The sequence below is a fragment of the Bubalus bubalis genome, chromosome 5, assembly GCF_019923935.1.
Source record: "Bubalus bubalis isolate 160015118507 breed Murrah chromosome 5, NDDB_SH_1, whole genome shotgun sequence".
NCBI classification, from domain to species: Eukaryota; Metazoa; Chordata; class Mammalia; order Artiodactyla; family Bovidae; genus Bubalus; species Bubalus bubalis.
In genome coordinates this window covers 33,877,820-33,905,130 of record NC_059161.1, presented here as the reverse complement: position 1 = coordinate 33,905,130, position 27,311 = coordinate 33,877,820, and the positions used below count along the sequence as shown (strand labels likewise).

General features: G+C 54.4%; 2 protein-coding genes across 4 annotated transcripts in view; both read left to right on the top strand.

Annotated features, from left to right (window-relative positions):
- The first annotated feature begins 391 nt into the window (after positions 1 to 391).
- Positions 392 to 7,694, top strand: RPL22 (ribosomal protein L22). The gene is made up of 4 exons (XM_006048878.3): positions 392 to 537; positions 2,325 to 2,429; positions 4,585 to 4,709; positions 7,497 to 7,694. The coding sequence occupies exons 1-4, from the start codon at positions 526 to 528 to the stop codon at positions 7,639 to 7,641; spliced, it is 387 nt and encodes a 128-aa protein (XP_006048940.1). The 5' UTR covers positions 392 to 525; the 3' UTR covers positions 7,642 to 7,694.
- Positions 7,695 to 12,633: 4,939 nt separating this feature from the next.
- CHD5 (chromodomain helicase DNA binding protein 5) overlaps positions 12,634 to 27,311 on the top strand; it is a 71,057-nt gene continuing 56,379 nt past the window's right edge. For 2 of the 3 annotated variants that reach the window (XM_044942908.2, XM_044942907.2), the window contains exons 1-2: positions 12,635 to 13,099; positions 23,234 to 23,361. In XM_044942908.2, coding sequence (XP_044798843.1) covers positions 13,021 to 13,099; positions 23,234 to 23,361 — 207 coding nt within the window. In that variant the 5' untranslated portion in view covers positions 12,635 to 13,020. Of the gene's footprint in view, positions 13,100 to 23,233; positions 23,362 to 27,311 lie in introns of all 3 variants that reach the window. The other variant, XM_044942909.2, reaches the window with a different exon arrangement.

The window sequence follows — 27,311 nt, the reverse complement described above, 5'->3', positions numbered from 1 at the left end:
AGAGCGTACCTGACTGCAGCCAAGAGGGCTAGCACCGGGAAGCAGCCCCTGCGCATCCGCTTCCTGACTTGGACTTTGTGTAGGAAGAAGCCAAGTGCTCTTAACCCCAAATTAGGCCTCACCTCCCCAAGTTAGTGGGTTCGATTCCTATCCCACTACCTGGTTATTGACGGTTTATTGAATCTCCTTATTCATTTTTTTAAAGACTGTCAAAAGTAGAGCGAACCCCTTTATTTCTCTTCGGGCTCGTCTAGTCAGGCTCCCCCCTCCAATCCTTCGCAGTGGGACAGGCTACTCGGCTTCCTCCCTCCCACTACAATCCTGGGTGGGAGGGGCGTGAGACGATGGGTTTTTGCATTCAGGTAAAAACAATCGCTCCCCGAGAGTACAGAACGGGGCAAGACAGTGGCGTCCGAGGGGCGTGGCAGAGAAATTAGTACGGCCTGAGCCCTGCGTGCTCTGCGCGCTGCGGCCTCTTTGCGTCTGCGTAGTTCGCTCACCTCCCTTTCTGCCTCCGCTACCGCCATGGCGCCTGTGGTTAGTATGGCTCCGCGTGAGGCCTCGGCTCTGGGGGAGGCACGTGGGCCTCACCGGCCCGGCCCCTACCTGGCTCTTGGCGGACGGCGCTCAGCATCGTCCTACCCGGGCCTGGCTAGCAGGCCTGCAGGAGTGAGCCAGTGTGGCCGCCGATCCCCGCACGTTGTGGGCGGAGGAGGCCGCGGCCCGAGGCTCCAGGGGGAGATCTGGGGCTTTCGGAAGCCGCCGCTCGGGCTTGGGCTCTTGCCAGTGGTCAGCAGGGAGCTGGGGGACTGAGATTGCAGCCTGGGCTGGTCAGCGAACCTTGGAGCCGGCGTAAGGCAGCCGATGCCTGGGCCCGGTTACCTGGGCGGAGGGAGGGGAAGGAGGGGACCTGCCACTCTCGGGGACCGTGCGCAACCGGAAAGCCTATTCCGGGACTCGGGATCAGTGTCAGGGTCCACGAACGGAGGGCTCGCTGGCCAGTTCTCACGAGGAGGCCTGGGCTAGAGGACCCTTGCGCGTCTCCGGAGAAAGTTAGATCTTCAGGGCGCAGCTCTGCAGACCCTTTCTGGTGTCCGGCGGGGGCCCATTTGGATTCTGTGTCGGCCAGGCTGAGCCTGGGCGGTGTGGCGCCCTCATGTCACTGGCTGCAGATGGTCTCCTCCCAGGTTACTTGGAGAAAGTTTCCCTACCCTTCTTTGTTGGGACACCTTTATTAACAGTTTGGCCTCATCTCCAGCTTTCTGCCTGGGTGGGCCTTTAATGCTTTTAGGCATTTGTATGTTTTTGATTTAAAACCATGGTGTGGGGGATATGGAGCCCATATCCTGCCGGCAGGTCTTCTTGCTGATTGTGTGTTTCCGGGGCTTAAAGCAGCCCCTTTGATTGTTACTAGGAAGACATGTTAGGAAGGAAAAGAATGAGTGACTTTTGTTGAAGCCTAAGTGTTTGAAAAATTCATCCAGTTAATACAAGTTTTAGGTGAAGTTCTTTGAGACAGGAAAGGATGTGAAATGTGTTCTTGCAACTACAGGTAAGTATGTTGTCCAAGTGCTTTTTTTTTTTTTTTAATTGGAGTTGGAATTTGTAGAGGGAGAATATTTATACAAGGATCTTTGTGAGAATGAAGGAGCTGGAACCTTGTAGCTAAACTGGTGGTTTGAAAGTGCTCATTCAGAGATTAAATCAGTCAAAAGACCAGAAATTGTCAACAGTCTTGTTGTAATTAGAATCTTTAGCTAGACCCTTGTTCCATTTGGGGTTAGATGCGCTGCTAGGATGTGTGGTTCTGGTCACTGTCCTGAGAAAGTAGATGAGACAGGACGAATGGAAAAAACAGATCAACTGGATTGCCCCTGAGTCGAAAAAGTTAGGACACGTATTCAATTCAGATTAAAACTGTTTTAGGTATGCAAGGCATTTTCATGCCTGTGCCTTAATCCTGGAAGAAGGCAAGTGTTTCTTTATTTTGGAAATTTTAGAATGAATAAAAGGCAACGTTTCTTTTATTGTAGTTCTTAAGCTAACAGACCTTCTGTTATTCCCCTAGAAACTAGGGATGCTGGAAAGTGTAAATGGGAAAAGAGTGCTGTAATGAGTTTCCTCTTCTAGAGGGCATGACCCCAGAGCAGCATCTTGATTGTTATCTATCCTCCATCCTTGGCACCCTTGCAGGGGAACAGAATCCCATGGTTTTTGCATTTGTGTGTACTTTTACAACTCTGGTCTTTACACTTCTGTTAATTTTTTTTTGTTTTTGCCTGGTTATGGCTTTATCTCTCTTATCATTTGTATCCTTTTCTTAGAAAAAGCTTGTGGCGAAGGGGGGCAAAAAAAAGAAGCAAGTCCTAAAATTCACTCTGGACTGTACCCACCCTGTAGAAGATGGAATCATGGATGCCGCCAATTTTGTAAGTTACCCCGCTGATGCCACCCTGGACAGTAGCGAACCCTTTCGGATATTGCTGAGAAGACATACTGGAGCCTGTTTGTTTGTAGGCTCAGGCTGCTCTGCAGTTCTTGCTGTTGGGTTCGACTCTGGATCTCTGTCTGGTTCTGGTTCTAAGCCTTGCTTTCTCAGGGCTGTGACAGTGGTTAAGAGTAAAGGAGATGCACTGGAGCAAGTCACTGCCAAAGGGCCACATTTTCTTCTTCGGTTTCCAAAAAGATTTTACTTAAAATTTATCAGGTGAACTTCCTTGGATCCAGCATCTCCTCTGCACTTAGGTGTGTTTAGGTGTAAGCTTGGCCCTGACACTGACGTATTGGGCCCAGGGGCTTCCTGTGCCCTGGGCCTGATGCTTGGTTCGGGGGCCTTGGACAGAGGACAGCATCTCCTTGAGCTTTCTGTTGTATTAAGCATCAGAGCTTCAGTATTCATGTGAAAATATCCTGCTTGCTGATTTGTAATTGTAGCTTGGATTTTTTCAGACCTTGCTCTGTACTGATTTTTTTGCCCTCATGTTGGCCCCATCCCCCAAATACGCCTTTATTTCACCTAAATCTAGAAAAATGAACCCAACTGCCACATTTTGGAATCTGCAACTTGGTTTTGGCATTTTACACTTTTCCTCTCCATAGCCAAGCAGAGCTTGGGGGAGTTCAGACATACTGTTGTGCAGAGCCGTAAGTTGACATTTTCTCTTCAGTCTCCAGAGGTCAACTATTGCCAAGATTAATGTCATTACAACAAGAATAATTTTCAAATTAAAAAATTAGCAGCTTGGCCTGTGGCCACGACTTACAAAGTATGGTGTCTGGGTAGCCTGTAGTTGACTGCCCTCTTGTAGATGCCTGCCGTGGCCCTGGCCTGGCCTGCAGGAGGTCCCTCTGTGGCTCCGTGTTCCTTCTGTCTTCTTGCTTTTCTCTGGGGCCTCTTGTCCCTCCTAACTTGTAGCTTCTTCCCCATTGTGTCTGATGGCCCTGTTCTGCCATTATTCCCTCCACTGTCTCTCAATATGTGTATATGACTGTCTTCCTTTTAGGTTCCTCCTTTGGATACAAAACAGGAGTTGTTTATTAGTCTAAGACATGAAAGTCAAGATTTCTGACCTCATCACACCTCCTGTCGACAGTTAACATGTTGTATATTGGTGGTTTTTTTTTTTTGGCTGTGTTGTGCAGCATTTGGGATCTTAGTTCCCTGACCAGGGATTGAATCCATGTTCCCTACAATGGAAGCTCAGAGTCCTAGTACCAGCAGGAAAGTCCCCAGATTGGAGTTTTTAAATGGAGGACTGTAGGGATGGGAGCTGAAGGGCCTTCCTGTCATTGCAATATCAAGAAAACCATAAAAGTCCTCCTTTTTGGTCCAAGAGGTGAAAGCCCAGCTTCCTCTGGGATTTTCCCAGAGTCCATCTCTGGGCTTCTGGGCCAGCGTCCCTCCTGCTGTTCAGTGCTGGTGCACGTGGCCCCTCAGCAGATAGACGTGTAATTGCTCTGGTTGCTGTATGTCTTTGTTCTGCTTGGTTGAAGATTTATTTTCTCTGATCACACTGAGGACAGTGCTTTACATGTCTTAGGTTCAGAGGCTGCTTGCCATTTTGGTTGCCTATATCTACAGTTGTAAGTTTGGGCCTAGGTTTCCTGTCTACTCTTTACCCTTGACCCAAGAGTCAGAAACTGGACGTATAACCAGCTATATGCTTAGAGATAGGAGTATAAAAAAATATTTTGGGACTTTTGGGATGGTCCAGTTGTTAGGGCTGTATGCTTCCAATGCAGGGGTTGTGGGTTCAATCCCTGGTCAGAGAACTAAGATCCCGCATGTCATGTGGCGTGGCCAAAAAATTAAAAATAAGTGGTATGTGAAAGTGGTTCAGTCATGTCCAACTTTTTGCGACCCCATGGACTATACAGTCCATGGAATTCTCTAGGCCAGAATACTGGAGTGGGTAGCCTTTCCCTTCTCCAGAGGATCTTCCCAACCCCGGGATTGAACCCAGGTCTCCCACATTGCAGGTGGATTCTTTACCAGAAGAAGACAAATAAAATTTAAAAGTGTTTTGCTGGTGATGTGGGTGAACTAGTCTCCTCACTGTCTGGTCCATTTGATGATTTCTACAGGAGCAGTTTCTTCAGGAGAGGATCAAGGTGAATGGAAAAGCTGGCAACCTGGGCGGTGGTGTTGTAACAATTGAAAGAAGCAAGAGCAAGATTACTGTAACTTCCGAGGTGCCCTTTTCCAAAAGGTATGGGAAGGGGAGGCGTTACTTGTCCGTGTCCTCAGCTAAGGTTCCCACCCACCCTGGCCAGGAAGGTTGCTCCCTGCAACGTCATTTGCTTTGTGGTTGCCTCTGTTAACTTCTGAGCAGTGTCCAGTGTGAGGGGCGGTGAATGAACGAATGTTACTGTGGTAGTTAAAAGTATTCAGCTCTTGGTAGCTTTCTGCAGTTTTGTTTTCCGCAGCCTAAAGCAGTGGTCCCCAGCCTTTTTGGCACCAGGGACCAGTTTTCTGGAAGACAGTTTTTCCATGGCTGGGGGAATGGTTCTGGCAGTAATACAAGCCATGGGGAACTTCGATGTCTGGCCCGCTGCTCACATCCTGCTCTGTGGCCCATTTCCTATCAGGCTTCGGACCAGACAAGTCTCAAGGCCTGGGGTTTGGGGACCTTTGGGCTAAAGGATTTCCAGCAGTAAAGATGCTCAGACTTGCTTAGATTGTATTCTTAAAAGTGAGCCTGCCTTTGCCTCTAGATCACTTTGAAGAGCTTTCATTTTTTATTCTGGTTTTTTTTTTCCCCTTTTGTTTAGTTGCTAAGTCGTATCCCACTCTTTTCGACCCTGTGGACTGCAGCAACACTAGGCTTTTTTTCCTGTAAATGCTACCAGAAGTAGATGAGGATCAGAAGTCTCAGTTTAGACTGAAGCCACCTCATTTAATTCCTGTAGGCCCACTTATTTATTTTTTTTGTCCATACCACATGGTTGGCAGGATCTTAGTTCCCAGACCAGGGGTTGAACCCTTACCCTTGGCAGTCAGAGTGCTGTGTCCTAACCACTGAACCACCAGAGAATTCCCCCTTTGCTTATGTTTTTAACTATCAGTCAGTAAATGGCTGGGTCCCTTCACTATTCATCTGAAACTATCACAACATTGTTAATTGACTATCCTGATACAAAATGTTTTTGGTGTTAAAAAAAAATTTAAATTAAAAAAAGAGAGATGACTTTAAAGCTAAGTGAATTACTGCCTTTTTTTTCTGGCTGTGTGACTTGTGGAATCTTAGTCCCCTGATCAGGAATTGAACCTAGACCCCCAGCAGTGGAAGCATGGAGTTCTAACCACTGGCCTGCCAGAGAAGTCCCTGAATTACTCCCCTTCTGCCTGGCTGAGTTATTTCACGTGTGCAGAAGGCAGTTAGATGGCATGAGAGACAGGATAACCGAAGGGCCTCCAAGGTGTACTTAACACCTCCCCCACCAGCCTCCGCTGAGCTCGCGGGGAAGAGCCTGTGGTCTGTTTCCAAATCTCCTAACCTAGTGTGAGAATGTCTCCTAACACGTGTCACTTCAGTTTTCACAGACTTTCTCTTGTTTGCCAAGTAGGGAAGGAAAAGAACCTGATCTGTTAGAACTATGTTTTCTTGAAACATTCAAGGGGCTCCTAATCTAGAATGTTCTTTTGGACACACCAAGTGGGATCCAGTTCTTGACCCAGGATCTAGTTCTTGACCAGGGATCAAATGCGTGCCCCCTGCACTGGAAGCTTGGAGTCTTAACCACTGGACCACCAGGGACCAGTGGAACATTCCTTACTTATCTCTGAACTTCTGTGTTTTAACCGAGCTTACCCCCATATTCTATTATGAAAACACTCAAGCCATCTAAACTTTTGAATTAACCCACTTTACCTGGATATAATATAGTAGAAATAGTAAATGGAAATAAAAGAGAATACTTTGTAGGTGAAACGACCAAATTGTTTTATTTTTATGTAGGGAAAAGTGGGTAGAATTGAACTGAGATCTTCACATCTTTGTGAAGATTGCTTGGTTGACGTGAGTAAAACAGTGGAACAGTGTTTGTTTCCGGGAGGGGTCGGGTTTCTCGGTTTGTTAACACTTGGTCCCATCTAATATGCCAGAGTTTGCCAGTGCATCTCATTTAGTCCTTGTACCAGTCTGAAGAGATGGTGAGTATCTTGAGACCTGTTTTATAGAGGGTGACACTGAGGTCTAGAAAGACTAACTTGCCCAGTGATGGGTTTGTTGAACCTTCTATTCCCTCTTTACGGTTCTGGGAAGATGCCAGAATAGATAAACCCCAGGGCCTCATAAGCAGATAGATGAGAGAGCAGGATTGTGGGCTTTGTGTTGAGCATAAGAGCCATTGTTGCCTTTAGGTGAGTGGTTTCCTGATAACAGTGTTTGGGGTTGAGGCTTAGCTCACGCAGGCTCAGGTGGCCACTGGGCAAGTGGACTAAGGCCAGGTACTTAAGTGGACAGCTCGAGTCAGGGCAGTTAAGCGGTGGGTGGGTGGGGAGGGGGGTTGGCAGATAGGCATCTCAAAATGGGAGTGAGAATGTGACAAGGCCCTGAGCTGCGGTCCCAGGAACCAGCAACCTCAAAAGGAGGTTTTAGTCAATGAGGTGAAGTACTTGGAGCTTGTTAGGAACCCAGCAGTTTCTCAATAAAAGATATTAAGATTGTGTGCTTAGCTTCCAAGTGACCACCTTGATCTCTTTCCCCAGTGGTCACTACAAACCACTTTATAGGTGATGGCTCTTGTTTCATGACAGTGGTCACATCTTAATCTGTTGTCATTTTTATGGCCAGGTTAGTTAGAAGAAATGTGGATGATGTTTTTCTCATTAGAACAGTGACTAGGTGTATTTCCCAACTGCCATTTTTTGAACCATGGGAAAATACCTTGAATTGTAGTGACTTTGAATGCACAAGTTTCATAAAAGTTACAGTATTTCAGAATATCAGAAGGTCTTGTGTCTAGTGGAGTTCTCAAGTGTTCTTTCTCTGCAGGTATTTGAAATATCTTACCAAAAAATATTTGAAGAAGAATAATCTACGAGATTGGTTACGCGTAGTCGCTAACAGCAAAGAAAGTTACGAATTGCGTTACTTCCAGATTAATCAAGATGAAGAAGAGGAGGAAGATGAGGATTAAAACTCAATCTGGAATATTTGTATAAGTTCTTAAATAAAATTTATCAACTGAAATGGTGGTTTTCCTTGTATCTCTGCAGTGTGGACTGAACAAAATTGGAAATCTTAGTAAAAAGGCTTCACCTGGGCTGCCTCTCACTTGTTTTTAAACTTTTTTTCTGCTTAAAGATTTCAATTCTTGTGGTAGAAATAGCAAAATAGAGCTAAGGCTCCTTCGAGGGAACTGACTCTTGTGTGACACTGAGCAGGTGGAGGAGGGCGTGGGGATTGGGGGTGAGTCAGTTACTATTTTACACAAAAAGGGTGAGTCAGTTCCATTTGGTACCTCTCAAAGACTGAGGAATACAAACGTGGCAACTCCCGATTCACTGCAGGCAGAACCAGGAACTTGATTTTGAGGTTCTCTTTTGGAAAAGTGGCAGTGTCGAAAAAATGCAGGGTTCTGGGGCAGTTTTGTGATTCTGTCTTCATTTTGTGATCATAAATTACTCTTGATACACATGGTTACTATGTATGCTAACCCTTTTTCTTCCCATGGAAATAAAATGTGGTCCTTCAGTGTTGCCTTGTATTCTGTCCCCCCTCAGGAAAGGGTCTGAGGAGTGGCTCTTTTAAAAGTCCCAGGTGTTGGATTAAGGAAAGGTCTACACAATAGGAATTTGTAAAATAATTGTTTCTGCAAGTCTGCAGCGAACTGTCATTCTGACCCCAGCAGGGGGAGCTGGAGATGAGGCGTAGTGGAGATTCCAGAAGTGGGTGAGGATCTGTGGGATAGATACATGGGTTAGGATTGGAATTCTTCGATGCCCAGAGCTCTGGAGTCTTCTTGGGTTTGGGTGTGAAGGGGAAGGCCTGGGAGACTACTCAGGCTGAAGAGAAGTGTCCAGATGCCCAGGGAATAGTCAACTTCACGCCGTTTAGGCCACAGCTGGACTTAATGTCATTCTACAGACTAAATTGAAGGCAGTGTTCCCACCATACCATTCCCACAATGGGTTCTGTTGCCCTGTGTGTAGAGGCTAGAGATCCGACGTCATTAACAAGATTGTAAAGATGTGACTTGCTGATAGGATCAAGAGGGAGAAGAGGACCTGATACCTTAAGGTGCCCTCCTTAAGTCTAAACCATTCTGCAGGAAAGTGCATTGTCTTAAGGTGACATAACAAATTCATGGTTTTCCAGAGCTTGCCTATGGTTCATTTCCACACCTGCAATTCTTACGTTCTTGCTAGTTGCATAGCTAGAAATGTTAACATTTGGTGTTTTTTGAGTTGACTTTAACATTGAGGGTTTGCAATTTCATTTGTGGTAAAGTACCATTTTCTTTCTATGCAAATTTCTTGAAGCAGAATTATTTGCATGATTCTGTTCTAGAGAAGGCAGGATTTCTTTCAAATTTAACTGAAGCTCTTTGGTACTGTCCCTTACTATGATTATTAACTCTGTTAGCAAGGTTGTGACTTGGGTTTGCAAATTGTACTTGTTTGTTGCACTGATGTTCCATTATAGAAACCTTAGTTTGATTGTAAAAAATTATCCCTGGGCTGATATTAGTATATAAGTTTTTTCTTTTAAACTATTCCCAGGATTTAAAATTTGTAATAAAATGGAAACTTCTTGGGTTTTCTGTGCCTTTTTTAACTCTTGTATTTTGACTTCTGATCACATACTAAAGTGGCTAACACATGGCTACTATTATTGTGCAAGGATTTTTTTTTTTAGGACTGCATGTTAATCTGTTTAGCAACAAAAAAATTGGTTGTCCTGCTGTACCAGCAATGACCTTGAACTTCATTAAGTTTGATAAGAACATGTATATTTTATTCCCTCTTTCTTCACCTTTGTTACATTGCTGTGCCTCAGGTTCTGGAGAGTACTATAACCAAACTCTCCATGTAGAATTTCTTCAGACCCAGAGCCAGAGAAATAACTTGGCAAACACATGACTTTTTCTGATGGATGTGATGTGAACTTGAATTACTTGGCACCCATTATACCAGCTGGGCCTGGGTCGCATTTTAGACCAATTTTCTTTTGATCTTTCTTGCCTCGTGACTCACCTGCCTGATCAAGGCACAGGAAAAGATTAGGTCATGGAGAGTTTGAAGCTGAGATTTAAGTTCGTGCAGGTAGTGACGTAGGAAGTTGGTACAGTCTTGTTCTCAGCTGACTCCAACTCCACTTCACCCTTGGCTTGATCAATACCATCTCTTAACAAAAGTTTTAACTTTGTTTTCCTTTCAAAGGCCCCTATGGACCCCCAGCCCCCACACACACCCCGTGACTCCTTCAGTGGTGAAGTTGTGTTTTTCTGAGTCATGTCATCCTTGCAGCATTTCAGGAGGAGCCTTGTGTTAAAATAGATGAGTTCCAGCTAATCAGTGGAGAAAGCAATGGCACCCAACTCCAGTACTCTTGCCTGGAAAATCCCATGGACAGAGGAGCCTGGTAGGCTGCAGTCCATGGGGTTGCTAAGAGTCAGACATGACTGAGCGACTTCACTTTCACTTTTCACTTCCATGCATTGGAGAAGAAAATGGCAACCCACTCCAGTGTTCTTGCCTGGAGAATCCCAGGGACGGGAGAGCCTGGTGGGCTGCTGTCTATGGGGTTGCACAGAGTCGGACACGACTGAAGCGACTTAGCAGCAGCAGCAGCTAATCAGTGGTGCCTAGCGCTGTGGTGTTCAGAAACGTGTCACAGACATGGAGAAAGTGGGACAGTTTGATCATGTCAAATACTTAATTTTAAGACAATTGGTCAAAATTAATGGGGCATTTAGACCTCAGCATTTTTAGGGCTCACTTGGTATCTTGGAAGGTGAGCTGCACTCCCGTAAGTTGATAATGGTCCTCCAGCCACTGATAGGCTCAGGGGAGCCTGGAAACTGGCTTTGGCAGTCTGCTTTTGTCTCCCTTTTGCTGCCTGGCCCCTCTTCTGACTTGCTCCCAAACTTCTCAAGGCTGTATGTAGGGTCCTGTGCTGACCCTTTCCTGTGAGGGGGCACACCCCTAGGAGGTGGGTCCCTGACAAGACAACCACAGATTTGGCAGTACCATGGCCTTTGCTTGGTAACCTTGGACAGAGCCAATATATTCTTTTTTTTTGGTTGTGCTGGATCTTCTTTGCTGTGCGGGTTTTTCTCAAGTAACAGAAAGGGCTGCTCTAGTTACGGTGGAGGATGATGACTGACGAACATCTCGACTCTGATTTGCCAAATTAAGCAGCTGGAACTCTTCTTGGTTGAAAGATATCTGACTTTCTCAACCTCATCTTGGGAACTGGAGCCACAGTTAATGGTTCCTGTGTGGTGAGGGGCTTTCTGGTGACGGGAAATACTGTAGGTCCCAGCTTCTCTACAGTGGGACAGGGGACCTGTGGAGGTGCCCTGACCTAATTCCTCCATCTGGGAAGGGCTGGGGGCAGGGCTGGTGCCGAAAGGGTGGGCAGTTTTTAGGGTTTTCTCCTGGATGGTTAATTTTCAGGAAGACAGGAGGTCTGGGAAGAGGAAGGCAGCCTTGCTGGGGAAAATGCAGGCCTGCTGAGGCATCTGTGATTGAGGCTCCCTCAGCTAGGTGCCCAGGAGGTGAAATACAGCTTCAGGAGACCAGGAGGGGCCCTTGCTTTCTTAGCCCGCCTCCTCCCTGCCTGTCCCTTGACCCTGGCAGGGTGTCTGCCCAGGGTGGATTCAACATCTCTCCTAATGTGGTTTAAAAGCAATTCAGGAGATGGTATTCCCAGCTCCCTGCACTTTGTCAGGAGGCTGGACAGACCTGTCCTTGCCCAGGAATGAATGAGGAGGAGCTTTGGTTTGAGGCTTACTGGAAATTCATTAGATGGGAAGGGAGAGGAGAATGTGGGACACATCTTTCCGGCCTTCCCTGTGCCATCTATCATCTTCAGGCCACCTCCTCAGGAGGTCTTGCACTGGGAGCCCTGGCCAAGCACCCACAACTCTCCTGGCTCCTCAAAGGCCCCAGGAAGGGTGAGCCTGCCTGGTGATGCCAGTGTGGCATGGGTACTGGTGTCTGTCCACCTGGAGGAAGCAGGTGTTCAGCCAAGACCAGAGAGGTGGATGCCAGAGAGGAGACTGTCTCATAGCTGCTTTGGGCTTCCCAAGTCAGGTGGTTCCTGTGGGTCCCTGGCGCCACTGGGTCTCCAGTGGGTTCCTGCAGAGATGTCTGGTGGGGTGAGGGTTCCGGGTTCTTCCAGGATTAGAAAGCCGGCCAGCCTGTCCTTCGCTGAAACTTTTGCGTTCTTAGAGTAGCTTTAAGACTTGCTGCAGCCAAGACTGGCAGCGCTTATTTAAAATTCCAGTCTTGCTCCCGAGGGCTTTGGCCTCCATCTTCACCTTTAACAACCGAGGACTGGCGGCGCGGTTCCTTCCCACTCCGCGACAGGTGTCGCTTTTGAGCGGGAGTTTTGGGCACAGGGAACGCGGTTCCACCTCACCCCCGGGGGGCTGGATTTATTTAAAGCGGACCGGCCAGGAGGGGCGTTTTGGGAGGGGATACGTGGGTGGTGGGAGCGGGGTGCGATGGAGTGAGGGAGGAGCCAGCCTGCAGATTTTTCTGGAGGAGTCAGACCCGCTGTCTCCAGAGCGGCCCTTCCCCAAGTGCGGAACGCTTTTTTCTTCGAATGTTCTTTGGAAAGGGGGTTGTAGAAGCGTGTTTGGCTCGGTGCTAGGCGACCAGGGGCTAGGCTCTTGTGAGCAGTGAGGAAGCTCTGCCCGCTGCTCCGGGGACCCTGCCCCTGCGCCCCTGGGGACCCATCCCGGGCGGGGGCGGCGGTGGCAGCGGGCCCTGCCTAGGGTACGCCCGGGCCGGCCCTTCCCTCCACTGGGCCCGGCCCGCCCGAGTCCCAGCTGCCCGCTTGGCCGTCGGGTCCCCCGGCGCGCGGGCGCCTCGACGGCTCCCCCTGCCGGAGTGCCGGGTCCCCCACCCCGCACCCGGAGGCACCGGACTAGTCCCCCCAACTTGTTCTCTGCTGTTAACTAGTCGCGCTGCCGGAACGATGGGATGGGGTTGCCACAGCAACCAGACTGGACGTCACAATCCGGGCATGTGTGCCGCCCCCCCGCCGTGCCGCCGTGCCGCCGGCTCTGCCGCCGCTACCTCGGCCGGCTGCGGGACTCGGGCTTCGGGGCGCGGTGGGCGGAGCAGCCCGGGCTTTGCGGGGATCTGGGAGAAGGCGGCCGAGAAGAAGGGGGTCGAGACGGGGGGGTGGAGGTTTGGGGGGGGGGGGGGGCAGGCGGCCGCCATCTTCTCGCCGAGGCCGCCTCGCCCGCCGCGCGTGCCCGTCCGGCAGCGCACGGGTTAAGGCTGGCACCGCGCCCGGCGGGAGGGGGGGGCGCCCACCTCCCCTCCCCCCCGTGCCGGGCATGCGGGGCCCGCTGGGCACCGAGGAGGAGCTGCCGCGGCTGTTCGCGGACGAGATGGAGAACGAGGACGAGATGTCAGGTGAGCAAGGCGCCGGCTGCGCTCGGGGCCGGGGCGGCGGGGTGCGCGGGGACCGGCTGGGCCCGGGGGCTGGACCTCGCAGGCGGCGCTGGCGGCGCGCGGGAGGGGGCGCCGGGCTGCAGGCTGCGCTCCCGCCCTGCTGGCGCCGCGCGGCCAAGGGCGCGGGGCTGGGCGAGCGCCGGGGTGCGGCGCGCGGGCCGCCAAGGGCGGGTGCTATCGGGGCCACCCTGGCCACGGCGCGGGCGGAGGACCCCCGGGGGCCTGCGCCGGGCGCCCGAAGCGGGGAGGGGGCGCGGAGCCGCGGGGGTCAGCCCGCGTGCCCTTGAAGGGGGCGGGAATCGCTCGGCTGCTGGAGCCGCGCACCCCGCGCTTTCGTCCCGCACCGCGCACCCTTGCCCTCGCGGGCACCGGCGGGTGCTGGCGGGACCAGATACCAGGACCTGGCCTATCTCGGTTCCTGGGTGGGCTGGGTGGGGCCTGGAGCGGGCGGAGGACGGGACGAACTAGCGGACCGGGCAAGCGCCCGGGCAGGGGCGACTTCCCTCCGGGCCCACGAAGGCTCCAGGCTGAGGCGCGCGGGCTCGGACTCCGCTCCCGGTTCCCGGCCGCCGGGTGCCGCGACCGCCGCTCCCGAGCACTTTGCCCGGGCCGCCGGCGTCGTCCTGGCGCGCCCTAGCGCCGGCCGGCGTCTCCAGCCCGAGGTCGCCCGCCTAGTGGCGTTCCCAGCCCACCCTGCTTTGGCTCCAGGCCTGACTCCCAGGGCCACCGCCCCAGCCTTTGCTATCCCTCTCCAGAATTCAGCAGAAAACAGGGTTTGTGCGTCAGGGGCAACCTTGCAGGATCATTCCTTACTTAACTGCTCACCGTGTGTTTGGGACGTTCCCTTCACGGCACAGCTGGGCAGGGCCTCACACTGTGGACCGGCCGTCTTCGTTCCCTTCCAGAGGACTCTGTCACATCTCAGCGTCCCCACACCAAGTCACGGCCCCTTCTGGCCTCCCAGGGGACTTGTGGGAACTGCGGGAGCCCTTCCTCGCCCTTGAGTGTGCTGTTTGGCCCCTGGAGCCGTTTCTCCAGGGGTGAGAGTATTCCGCACATTGGCACCTCAACTCCTGCGTGCAGGAGGTGAGAAGGGGAGGATCCAGGTGGCAGTTGTCTCTTCCTAGAGGGGATTCCCACTAGATGGCCACGCCCACTTGGGGGGGCTCCTCACCCTTCCCCACTTGTTGGCTTCCTTTGACATGGTGACTGGAGCCTCACCCTGCTCAGATAGTTTGGCCAAGTTTGCAAAGGGCCTGCTGGGGGTGAGGGGATTGGGGATGAGGTGGCCCCACATGGGCGGAGTTGCTTGGACAAGGTTGACTCTTACATCCTGGGGGCCAGGGAATTAGGCTCATTTCCTGGAAGGGAACACAGAGGCCCAGCACAGGCACTGAAACCCAGGGCTGTTTTCTATCCAGGAAGCTAGCTTAGGGAAAGCTGGTTACTGGCTTCCTCAGGGCATGGCACTTGGGGCGTGGCCCTTTGTGGCACTGATTGATGGGGGCAGTGGACAGCTGAGAGTACCTGAATAGCTTTATTTCCAGGACTTCACCAACCCCCTGATGGGGTCCTCTGTCCCCCTGTCCCATACACTTTGAATCTCTCTGGTTATGTCAGGGCTCCAAGAGTGGGAAGAGGAGGAGGCCAGGGAAGTGCCCTCAGGCTGATGGGCACCCAGCTGACTCCTTTAGGGCCAGAGGGCTTGGGCCTTGGCCAGAGTCACCTGCCCGCCACCTTGTCTCCCTCCTGCTTGCATCCATTGCTCCAGGCAGGTGTGGGGGGTAGGGTTGGCCCCAGGGTCTCTAGGAAGCCCCTCAAAGCCCTGCCAAACAGAGACTACCCTGCCTTCCACAAGACCAGGTGCTTGACACCAGGGAGACACCTTCAGAGGGTGTCCTGAGCCTTTCTGAGCTCCTAGCCCTTCTCTGTGTCCCTGGTCCCAGCCACTGTCCCCTCTACCTGGGGACTGCAAAGCCTCCTAACCAGTCCTCACTGACCATACTCCACTCAGCAGCCAGGGTCACCTCTGTAAACACAAAGCAGACCCCAGCCCACTGGCGTGAACTGATTGCAAAACCCCTGTTCTACTCCACACCCATTGCCACTTCCCACCGTCTTGCTCATGTATTAGCCTTCTAGATTCTTCTGGAACTCCCCAGGCTCCATCCTGCCCTGAACATTGACTGTGACCTCTGCCAGACCCAATATTCCCTGGCTCACGACTGCATCCTTCCTGCTACTCAGGTCTCCAGCTCCTGGCTGAGTGTAGGCCCACCTCTCTCAATTCCCAGGCCCGTTTTAATGCGTCATTTTCTTGACAGTATTTCCCTGGAATATTATCATCAGCTGACTTGTGTCAGTGGGCTTCCCCTCTTGAGGTTGACCCTGTGACTACCCACTGTGCCTGGCACTGTGGGTGCTGGAGAGAGGGGCACAGTCTTGGGGTCTGAGGGCTGGGGGGTCCCTGGGTCACCCTGACCTCTGGATATGATGACAGCCTCAGGCTAGGCCTGGTGTCTCTCCTGAAGTGCTGGCTGCCCGGGCCCCTGTCCTTCACTTCGGCCTCTCTGCAACTCTCAACCTGAGCTGGTGACCATGGCCCGCAGGGATGGGCCCTGAATGTGGCAGTTTGCCGGTGTGGGAGCCGGTGTACTGGGAGCTGTCACTCCAAGTTTTCAATCTGCTGTGGTGGGCTCAGTACTTGTCACATCTACTTTCCTCACTCCGCCTGTCTCCACCCTCTTCAGCAGTGTTCTTGCCACCCAGATTTGCCCAGGCCAGCTCTCTGGCATTGAGGCCAGTGGGTGAGGAGGAGGGAGGAGGGGGGCTTGGAGGAGGAGGGCAGGGTCCCTGCTTCTTGGGCGCACATTCCCTGCTTCTTGGGTGCAGGGACCCTGGCTGCCAGAGTCTCTTGGGGATTCAGAGGGCTAGTCCACGAGAAGGCTCGAGAGAGTCAGTGGCTCCACCTCTGCTGCTTGTTCATGGCCTGACCTTGGGTAGGACACCTGGTCCCTCTGCCTCAGTGTCCCCACTTGTGGAATGGTACTGTGACACCAGCTACCTCATAGAGGGGTTATTATGAGGACTGGTGAGATGGTGCACGTGGAACATGTAGGTCACAGTGCCCAGCACATGATAGGTGCCTATCATGAAGTGTGGCTTATAATTAGCACCATCCAAGGGGGGCAGTTGGCCTGCCTTCCCCAAGGAAATGCTTCCAAGACATACACCCTCATCTGGTAAGCTGGGGGCGGGGAGCCTGGGCTTGAGGGGCTGGAGGGAGGTAGGGAGGAAGGGAGAAGAGGGCTTGGCACTCCAGGCCTTTTCCTCAGAAGTCCCTGCCTGGTAGGCCCAGCCCTTCCATCCCACATAGTCGGGGGGCAGGGGTGGGTTTCCTAGAGCTGGTGAGCCCAGCTTCTCTCCTGGCCGGGTAGTAGGACCACTCTGGCACTTGACTGGCTTGTACACCCACAGGACTGGGCCCCATCTAGGCTTCTGTGGGCACAGGGACCAAGAGGGAGAGAGCGCCATGTTTCCCAAAGGTCTATATTTTCTTAACCAGTTCCCCCACCACTGGGGAAATGGTCAGAGCCTGATCATATTTAATACGTTTTGCTGAGAGGAGGAGGGCACAGTGATCAGCACGCTTTGCCCAGTGGCTTGGCCTGTGAGAGACTCCCCTCATTCCCAATTGATCTATTATTTCATCAGTTCATTCAGTCATCCACCCCCTTGTTCATCCAACCACCCATGTACGTACCCTGTGAACATCTGCCCATCCAGCCACAAAACTAACCAACTAACCATATACACCCACCGCCCACTGGCTAGCCATCATACCCACTCATCCATCCATCCATCCATCCATCCAACCCAGCCTCCATCCATCCATTTATCCATTTATCCATCCATCCATCCATCCTGGTGTGCTGCAGTCCATGGGGTCACAAAGAGTCGGACATGACTGAGTGACTGAACTGAACTGAATCCATCCATCCATCCATCTATCCACCCATTCATTTATTTATCTGTCCAGTCCATCCACCCATCCATTGGTCCATTCATCTATTCATCTATCTGTCCATCCACCCATCATCTGTCTGTCCATCCACTCACCCACCCAACACAGATTTCTTGCATGCCTTCTCTGAGCCAAGTACTGAACATACTACATAGTGTCTGACCTTTTGGGGGTTTTGCAGGTAGAACTTTGGAGACTTTCTGACTTTGGCTCTGTCCTTATTTCCCTCTCCCTGTTTGTCTTCTCACTTTGTCCTCCTGTTTGTCCCTTTGTCTGTTTTCCAAGTCTGTCTTCCCTAAGTCTTTGCTCCTCTCTGTCTGGCTGTCCCTCTCTGTCCCTCTTGTGTCCCTGGCCCTCCAGGGCTCTCCCCCATCTCCTCCCTCCTGCCTCTCTTTCCTCCTCCTCCCTGGCAGTGCTCTGGGCCCACGCCCTCCTCCCTCCTCACTCTTTCCGGGCCCCAGTCCCTTAGGGTAAAAGCCTGCCCTCTTCCCCCCTCCTGCTGCCTGCCCGTGGTGCTCAGGACTGACTCTTTGATGAGACGCCAATGAGGTGATGTCTGGGTTTTGTTAAATGTCATAAATAAATTATTAATCCTCTCCTGGGCAGAAGTACTTCCCCTCCTCCTGCCCCTGCCATTATCTGTGGAGGCCCATGGTGTGGGGGCCTTCCAAGGACTGATGGGAACCTTAGTCTTGGTGGCCCCTCCTTGGTCGGCCCTAGAGTGGCCCTGAGAAGCCCTGGCCCAGCGATGCCTGAACCCCCAAGTCCTTCAGTTCCCGCCATCCTAACCTCCCTGAGGCCCTGGGCCCCACCTGCCATTGCCAAGCACTTCAGTTGCATCTCACAGTTTCTAGTTCCTCATCCCGTGAGAAGGGCAGTGCTTGGCCCATTTGTTTTTTAATTTTTATTTATTTATTTTCGTCCACGTCACTCAGCTTGGAGGATCTTAGTTGCCCAACCAGGGATCATACCCGTGCCTTTGGCAGTGGAAGTGTGGAATCCTAACCACTAGACCACCAGGGAATTTCCAGGACTTGGCCCATTATAAGGATGAAGATATGAGCTCAGGGGAGAAGGGACTGGGGGCCACCCCACCAGGCAGGGGCGGTGGTCTGAAGCCTGTGCTCCCCTGTCCCTCCTCCTGGTCACTGGGTGGTCTTGTTTCCTGCCTGGGGGGGCGGAAGGAGCCCCTCTCCCCAGGCTCTGGAGGGGAGGGGGGACATTGAGCTGGGTCCCCATCACTGACATTTGCTCACTCTTCTGGACCTCCGTGATGGAGCTCTTGATCTGGCTCTGCCTCCCCAGATCCATCAGCTGCCTGGAATCAGATGACCTAACTCTTTCTTTCGAAATCATGTTTTTCTTCTGCTCTGATCACCTTGTGTTTGCTAAGTTGCCTGGGGGGCTGCCCTCTTTCCCAGGCCCCTCTGGGCTCTGCTGCTGTCCTTCCCCAGAGGACAGGGGCAGGGGATGGGCAGAGCATGGGGACTTGGGGTGGACTAGCCCAGACCACCCCTCCGAGGGAGCCCAGATGACCTTCCAGACCAGGGACCAGCCTGAGTCGCCTCAGCATCCCCAGGGCACATCCACGCTTGGCACAGGGGCAATGCTGTTTAAATGCTTGTTAAGTAAGTGCAGGGAAGGGCTGAGTTCTGGGGGCTCCTACACCTGGAGGGAGGGGCAGGCGTGGGGACCGCCAACCAGAGTTCTATCCTGGCTCTGCCGCCTGCCGCTGTGAGACTGAGAAGTGGGCAAGTGATGAGATCCTTGGAGCCTGTTTCCTCATCTGCAAATGAGGGTAATATTACTGTCTCCCCGGGTTGCTGTGTGGAGTAGATGAAGTCCTATAAACAAACATACGCTACCTGCTTCGAGCCTGGTGCAGGCGGTAGATAGATCCACTGTTTATTATTGTAAGGTGTTTCTCTGGGAAGGGCCCATACCCCTTGCCTGGGCTGCAGCCTGTCGAGCAGCCTGGGGCTCCCTCAGGGCTAAGCCCATGTGTGCAGGGAGTTGGTGAGGAGCTGGGGATAAACTCGGGGAAAAGCCACAGAAGGTACCTGTGTTCATGGTCCCCTGCCTGTCCCCCTGTCTTGTCTCTGAAGCAGCCTCCCCTGTGCCCTCCCCAGGCCTGGGAGACAGAACAGGGCAAATGGGTCCTAATTATAGCCCGTCTGGGATCGATGGAGCCTGGGGCCCTGGAAGGGAAGGTTGGTGCGGGAGGACACTGCCAGGCAGCCTGGAAGGGCTGTGTGGGGCAGCCAGGTGGAGCTGGGAGCCCGGCGGAGCTGGGAGCCAGCAGGATGAGGAGTCCTGAGGCTGCTTCTCCTCGGTGCCCTCACCCCAGGGCGTGTGTGCTCCCACGTTACACTGGCTGGATGCCCTGGAGAGGGGATGCAGGGCTGGGCTCTGGGAGGGGCACCAGGAAGGGTTGCTCGGATATGTCTCCTTAGGTCTGGTTCTGGAAGAAGCTCAGAAGACAGAGGAGGGGGCAGGGCTGGGCGGGGATTATGGGGGTTAGTGGGAGCACTGTCAGAGCAGGTCAGCCCTGGGGGTCCTCAGGGCCACCAGAAGACGATGCAGGTGGGCAGGGTGGGGTCCTCTTCATCGTGTGCCAGTCTGGAACTTTCCCGGAGGAGGGATTTAACCAGGCAGATGGCCCTGGGCTGTGAGGTCTCCTGGGAATGGAGGGAGGGGTCTGTCCAGGGGCAGAGGGCCCGAGGCCTTATCCTCTGAGGCCGGGGCTGTGCTTAAAGCTCGAGGTGCCCGTACGCCGTTCCCAGGCAGGATGGGGCACTGCCCATGGGCGATCTCAGCTTTCTTCTTGAACCTGCTGTAGCCACATGCACATCCCCTTGTCTGTGCCTGCTGGCTGGTCAGTCTGTGACTGTGTGCTGGGCTGGCCTCCCCAGTCTGGGGGACTGCCCTGCTGAGGGGATGGAGGATGTGGGGAGCAGGCCGGAGGCAGGAGGGAGAGGCCCCCTCCCGATTGCATCAGCTGAGCCTGTTACATAACTCTGCTGGGCATTGCCAGGGTGCGGGGGCGGCTCTGCCCAGGCGGTCTCTTTGCAGCTCCAGGAGAGGTGGAGGTGGGTGGGGGAGTGGGCAGGCGTGGACGGGCATCGGATCCACAGCCTGGCTCCCAGCCAGCCATGTCATTGTTCCCCAGAGTCCTCCACTCCCGAATGGCTCTGGGGGTGCCCATGCACCTTTCCAACTGGCACGAGAATCCTTGCCCCTCCCACATCAGGGTCCAGGGGACAAGATGGGGTTGGCTCCTGCCTCCTCTGCCCAGCTCCCCTCAAAGCCTGCCCACGTGAATCCCAGCTTTGGGCCCACCCTCACTGCTTGGCCCTTGTGCCAGCCACAGCAGCTGTGCCCTCCACAGGGTCCTTGGCACTGCCCCCCTCTGCTGGTCAGGACCCCTGAGCTGGCCTCCCGGGGATGGCCAGCACTCAGCCCAGTCTCAGGTCACTCCTTCCTCCATGGCAGCTCCCTCACCTTCCTGGAGTTGGCTCTCTCCATGTCTGTGTTCACCTGGCAGGATGGGGAGGGGCTGGGACTTGGGTGTGCCCTGCCGCCTGCTCCAGTGGACCGACCTCTGCTGTGCAAGATGGGGAGTGGGGGCGCTCAGTCCACAGGCCCCTGGCTACCCTGGAGGAGAACCTGGTGCAGAGGGGTGCCCAGTCAGTGGTGCAGCCCCTACCTTCCCCTGGGAGGGAGTGGAAGGACTGGGAGATGGCCCTCAAGGGCACAGGGGTGGGAGGGGTATTCACTGGGCTGCCAGAGTCACCAGCGCCCTCTAGCTGTATCCAGAGTGTGACCAGGGGTACCTTCCCCCTCCCCACTGGTGACTGTGGGGGACAGGGGTCTCAGGCCTCTGCCTGTGTGCTAAGTCGCTTCAGTTGTGCCCGACTCTTTGTGATTCTCTGGACTGTAGCTGCCAGGCTCCTCTGTCGATGGGATTCTCCAGGCAAGAATACTGGAGTGGGTTGCCATGCCCTCCTCCAGGGGATCTTCCCAAACCCAGAGATCAAACCCACATCTGTTATGCCTCCTGCATTGTCTTCTTTACCACCAGTGCCACCTGGGAAGCCCCCAGGCCCTGGAGTAGACCCCTGTGAAGGATGGGGGGGTGTTGGGGGTGTCCAGGGTACAGATATATGTCCAAACATCTGTGGGTCTGACACATTCAGCAGCCAGGATGTTTTGCTCTAAAAGGTGTCCTGGCAGGGCCCTGTTATTTAAATTTGATTCATCGAGGACACTCTGTCCATTTCCCAGAGGAAAGTCCCTTGGGTGGCCCTGGCATGTCTCACCTTCCTCAGGGTCTCTCAGAGTGTCAGTCTCACATTGGGGTCCCTCTCAGAGGCCAGCCTGAGGCTATGTGAGACTCCCTGTCCTGTCCCTCACCCCCTGGTGCTTCTCTCTGTGCCCCCGCCCCGTGCACATGGGCCATGAGGGTGGGGGTGGGGGACAAGCTGCTGGTGTGGGGGACTGGCTTTCTTGAAGCCCCTTTGGTGGGCCCTTTGGAGGTTCTACTGGCTCATTCTGGAATCTTTCTTCATCCCAGAAGAGCAGATGTAGCTCTCTCTAGGTGTTTTTTTTTTTAAATAGCATTTTATATACTTAAAAAATTCTTTATTTGGTTGCACTGTATCATAATTGCAGTACGTGGGATCTTGGATCTTTGCTGCAGCATGGGGGAATCTCTGGGCTTCCCAGGTGGCGCTAGTGATAAAGAACTCGCCTGCCAATGCGGGGGACATGAGAGATGAGAATTTGATCCCTGGGTCAGGAAGATCCCCTGGTAAAGGGCATGGCAACCCACTCCAGTATTCTTTCCTAGAGAACCCCATGGACAGAGAAGCCTGGTGGGCTACAGTCCATGGGGTCGCAAAGATTCGGACATGACCGAAGTGACTTAGCACGTGGGATCTTTAGTTGAGGAATGTGAACTCCCAGTTGTGGCACGTGGGATCCATTTCTCTCACTAGGGGTTGAACCTGGGCCTCCTGCATTGGGAGCTCAAAGTCTTATCCACTGCACCAGCAGGGATGGCTCTGGGTGCTTGTTCTTCTTGTGTCATCTTGCTGCCGTTTGCCCCCAAGAGGACCCTCCCATTCCCCACCCCCACGGAACTCAGGGCTCATACCCTTTATCCCCCTGACATCCTGGGTGGGAGTTAGACCCCGGCCACAGGCTCCCTTTGGGGGGTGGCGAGAAGCACAGAGATGCCCACATGATGTACTTGTCTGCTCACCTGGCCTTTCGGCTGGAGGAAAGTGCGAGGAATTCAGGAAAGGCAGGCAGTTTCTAGAAAACGCACCTCTCTTCCTGGACTGTCACACTGTCCGGAGCACCCAGTGGAGTGTGTTTGGCACCCTGCTGTGCGTGTCCGGGTCCACATGACGGGGATGGGCCTGCGTGGGTGCAGTTGGGGACTAGGCCGGGTGGCGGGGCAACATGGCCTTCAAGTCCCTGTTAAGGGGGGTCCTGGCATCCACCCTGCTGGTCTCTCCTCCAAACTCCCAGGCACTTGCCCCATGGCCCACCTGGCATCACCTAGGGTGATGTCATCTGCACTCATGAGCTGTCTCCTGGCCCCACTGTGGGCCTCTGGAGGGCAGGGGTAGGCCCTGGGCCAGCTGGAGATGGCTTTCTGACTCTGTGGAGCTGCTTTCTTCCTGAGGAGCCGGGTCAACAAAGCCCGGCTTGTTAGTCAGCGAAGTTAGTCGTTTTTGTTTCAGTTTCTGGAGCACTGTTGTAGCAAGGAAGATGGTTATTGTCTGATTTTACAGGTGACAGGAGGAAAGGCCCAGAGAAGTGGAATGGTGTGACACAGCCCGAGGGGCTGGGGATGACTCTGAGGGGTTGGGGCAGGGGAACTGGATGGAGGGAGAAGGGGTGGGCTTTAAATGGGGGCGGGGGGGGGGCCCTGGCCTGGGACAGTTGGATGGCAGAGGAGCTGCTGTCCAGCGGCCCCGCCTCTCACTCCGTTCCTGGGTTGGGGAGTGAATCTCCCCAAAAGAAGCAGCAGAATCACTCTCTCCCCCTTCTTATTCCTCCAGAAGAAGAAGATGGTGGCCTTGAAGGCTTCGATGACTTTTTCCCAGAGGAGCCTGTGAGCCTCCCCAAGAAGAAAAAGTCCAAGAAGCTCAAGGAGAACAGGTCCAAAGGGAAGAGGAAGAAGAAAGAGGTGAGCAGGGCCGGGGCTGTTGGGGGGCTTGGCTGTTCCTCCTGGGCCTGCGAAGAAAGACCCAGGACCTTCCAGAGAGGGAGGGTGTGTCCTGAGAACCGAGCTTGTGTGAGAACACCAAAACTGGCATCTGCCGTGAGCAGTGCCCACCGATACCTGCCCGAGATGGATCTCATGTCGTTCCCTGACCAGGGATTGAACCCCGGCCCTCGGCAGTGAAAGCGCAGAGTCCTAACCACTGGCCCGCCAGGGAGCCCAAGTGTGCTGTCTTCTTAATCAGGGTGTTCTGGGGTGTTTATTCTTTCCCCCCTTGGAGGCTGTCCCGGGCCATGACAACACGGGGTCCCCAGCGCTTGCACCTCTTCACTGAAGGGCCCTTATTCCCACTTGCACCTGTGTCCACTGCCTCCGTGTCCACTTCCTCGGTGCCCTGGGCAGCACCTTCTGCCACCGCTGGCAGGCATCTGTCCCTCGGGTTTGCTGCATCCAGCCTGTTGTGACTTGGGGTCCTGATGAACGTGATCAAAGTGGGGGAAGAATAAGGAGACCTGAGTATGGGATGGGTCTCCTCCGAGTAATCTGAGTGCACATTTCCAGAACACTCCACACAGAATCACTTTATCCTCGACATCAACCTTGGGAATCGGGGTCAGATGATCATCATCTCCTGGCAGAGGGGCAACCTGGGGCCGACTTGTAGCTTAAAGCCCCTCGCACTCAGAAGGGATGATCCTAGGGCAATGTGGGGACTCCTGTCTCCCACCACGTGGGAGCTTCCACCGCTCCTTGAAGTCACCCCATCCTCTGGGTAGCCTTACGGGGAGGGGGTGGTGTGCACCCTGCTTTACAGAGGAGGCTCAAGAGATGAATTTGCCCAGGGTCATGGTGACATGGCTGAGATCTGGCCCCAGGGATGTCCAGCAGCCTGTCCCCCCAGCCTGGTCCTCCCCTGGTTACTGTGGGGTTTTTGATGGGGAAGTGCTGTCGGTTCTCTGGCTTTCTCGCCTCCCCTGTCCAGAGGAGACCCTCCTGGTCCAGCCTCGCAGGGGAGGCTGTGGGGGAGGTGTTAATGGGTTTGGTGACCTTGGGGGCAGAATAGCAATGTGCTTGTGTGTGTGGAGCCTGCTGGAACTCTCTGATGTGCCTCAAAGGCCACCGTGGGCCTCTGGCTTGTCCCTTGCAAGGCTTTGTGCAAGGGACAAAGTGTTATGACTTTGCTCTGGAGGGTCCTTGAAGATGCTGCAGGGAGTGGGGAGGAGGAGACCCCTGAAGACAAAGGGCCTGTGATGGTGGGCAGGCCATGCTGGGTGGGATTCTTCCCCAGATCTCCCCAGGCCACTGCCTGCACCTGTCTGAGCCTCACTTCTGTGTCTGCGGTAAAGGGGGTGGTCATCACTTTACCCCCAGCCCCTTGTTGGGGAGCAAATCAGATGTGGGCTGGGGGGGAGCCTTCATGTGACCAGTGCCACGAGGAAGGCCAGTAGCCCCTTGGGGACATCCAGAGTGTTACCCTCAAGTGTCTGGAGGGCGGGGCCTGCCTTGGATTGTGCCCCTGGGTTCTCGTGGTGGTCAGCCGGGGCTGGCCTGTCAGGAGCTCAGGGACTGGGGCAGGGAGGGGTCAGCCCCGCCTCCTCCAGCTGGGACCTTACAGGTGCGTCCTGTCTGTGCTGTCCCCGGAGCTTGGGGTCAGCATTCCTCCCTGGGACTGCCCACTGTGCTGCTGTCCTCACTTCTGGGAAGCCTCCACAGGACAGCTGCCCTGCCCAGGCTCCTAGCCTAGGCTGTCCCTGAGCCTCTCCCTGCCCTCTGTGGCCTCGCCAGGCTGTTCGTCTCCTTGGGCACATATAAACTGCCCTTTCTGCCCCCGGAGGGGCCTGAGCCTCCACTGGGCCCAGCGCCACCCCTGTCCTACACTCTTCTCTTCATCACTGTTGCACCTCAGCTTTGTCCTCACCTCCTGCTCCTGGCATCCTGGGCTCCCGGATCGACAGGTCTGTCCCCTCCCAGGACACCCCACCCCTAATCCCAGGGCTGCGTGTGGGAAGGTTTGTGAGCTGAAGTGTCCTGTCCCCATTATCCAGGAGGGGAAGTGGAGGCAGGAGAGAGGACCCCTGCCTGGAGGATCTTCATCAGGGAGATGCAATGGACTGGGCCCCCTGCACTGGGGGGACCTGCTGCAGCTCCTCTCCCCACCCTGGCCTGCAGGTCTGTCCTTGTTGGGAGTAGAGAATAGATGGTGTGGGGCTGGTGGGGCCCTGGGATGCAGAGGTCGACTTCCTGGTCGAAGCTGTGAAATCTGGACTTGCTGCGGCCACTGGGCTCACCCCCCAGACCTGGGGCTCCCTGGACGCAGGTGGAGGGGGATTCTGGGTCCTGGGGCTGAGCACAGGCACCTCCTTCCCCAGGTCTTCAGCAATTTCTCTCTTTCAGCTTCTTTCCTGGGACAGGGAGGGAGGCTGGGCCAGCGTGGGCTCTTCCATCTGGCCCTTGGTCTCAGGCCTCAGGCTGGGTCTCTGCCTGGTTCCCAAATAGTGATGAAGGCCCATGAGGGGAGCCCCAGGGGTCTGTGGCCTCCCTTCCCGGCTCCAGGTGGGGGTGAGCTTTCTCTGGCCTTCCTGGATACGGGGTACAGCAGGCCCCTCCCCGAGGCCCTGGTCAGGAAGGAGGCAGGATGTGGGCAGAGTCTTGGTGGCGGTGAGGCGGGGGCTGGCTGAGGGGCTTGCAGCCAGGGGAGAGGGGCTGGTGGCTTCTTAGGACAGGGGGGCTGGTGCCTGCCATCCTCGTGCTGGGATCACCCTGATCACCCAGGCCTCTCGTCTCCTTTCTCCGGCCCTACCTGGACACAGGGTTTTGTTTTTGTCTCTGAGCCCAGCTCTCACTCCTATGGCTGGAACTTGGCCTCTGTGAGGGACCCATCTCTCGCTACCTCTTCCCTGGCCTCCCTTGCCCTCCTCTTCCCTCCTCTGCGTTTCTTCCCCGCCCACCTCATCGTAGTCCTGCCCTCTCCCCCATCCTCTCCTCTCTCCCTCCTCTCACTTCCTCACCCTCTCTCCTTCTCTGCACCGAGATGCAATTCCAGATCTCAGAGGGGATGGAGGCCAGGGGAGACTGGAGGGCTGCAGGAGCCTGGGCAGTGCCAGGCAGGCCCCCAGTGTGGCCCTCAGACCACTGCTGCCCCCCTGCCCCCCACCACTGCACCGCTGAGAGCCTGGCTTGGCAGCTGTCAGATTTCCAAGGTCTAAACACGCTGCCGCTGGAGAGAGGGATCTCGGCCGCCATGTGCCCACTGCCCGCTCCTCCACCCGCCCGCAGATCTGAGTTCTCATGATGTGGGTGGGGGGGATGTCACCCCTTTGCTCCTTTTCATCTCCATCCAGGTGGCCCCAACCCAAGACCATGGGTAGAGGGAGCAGAGGGCCCCCCGGGTGGTGGAACCCATGCAGCAGCAGGCTTTTGGGGGGGGTTGGGTGGGGGGACAGGCAGCGAGTCATGAATCCTGATTTACATAAAATAACCGGGCTTCGGCCGGAACCTGAGCATATGTAGATGAAGCTCCTTGTCAGACCCAGCGCAGGAGGGAGAGATGATTTCAACCTGTACTGCAGCGGTTACCATAGCAACCAATTATTCAGTGCTAAATTATAACTGTTTATAACACTTGTGAATGGGAAGGCTCATATTTCATTCTTTCTTTTTCCCTCTCAATCTTGAAGGACCCCAATTTGAGAATGACCAACTCTCTGAGTCCCTCCTTTTGAGTTGAAATGCCTCCTTTTTAAGAGATGTGGTGTGTGCCAAGTTTAGGCATAGAAGGAAGGGAGAGGGAGATGGAAGGCCTGTATGGAACGACATCTGCAGAGCTGTGGGGGGGAAGGGTGGACACTGGCCGCCAGCTAGGGATCCCCAGGGCCTGCGCTGGTGGCTTACTCTGCCTTCCGTGGGCCCGAGGC

Bases quoted from the DNA above. Each gene is read 5' to 3' on its own strand.
- RPL22 (XM_006048878.3), top strand. The intron at 2,430-4,584 runs GTAAGTTACCCC...TGATTTCTACAG, and splicing joins TCATGGATGCCGCCAATTTT to GAGCAGTTTCTTCAGGAGAG. The intron at 4,710-7,496 runs GTATGGGAAGGG...CTTTCTCTGCAG, and splicing joins GAGGTGCCCTTTTCCAAAAG to GTATTTGAAATATCTTACCA.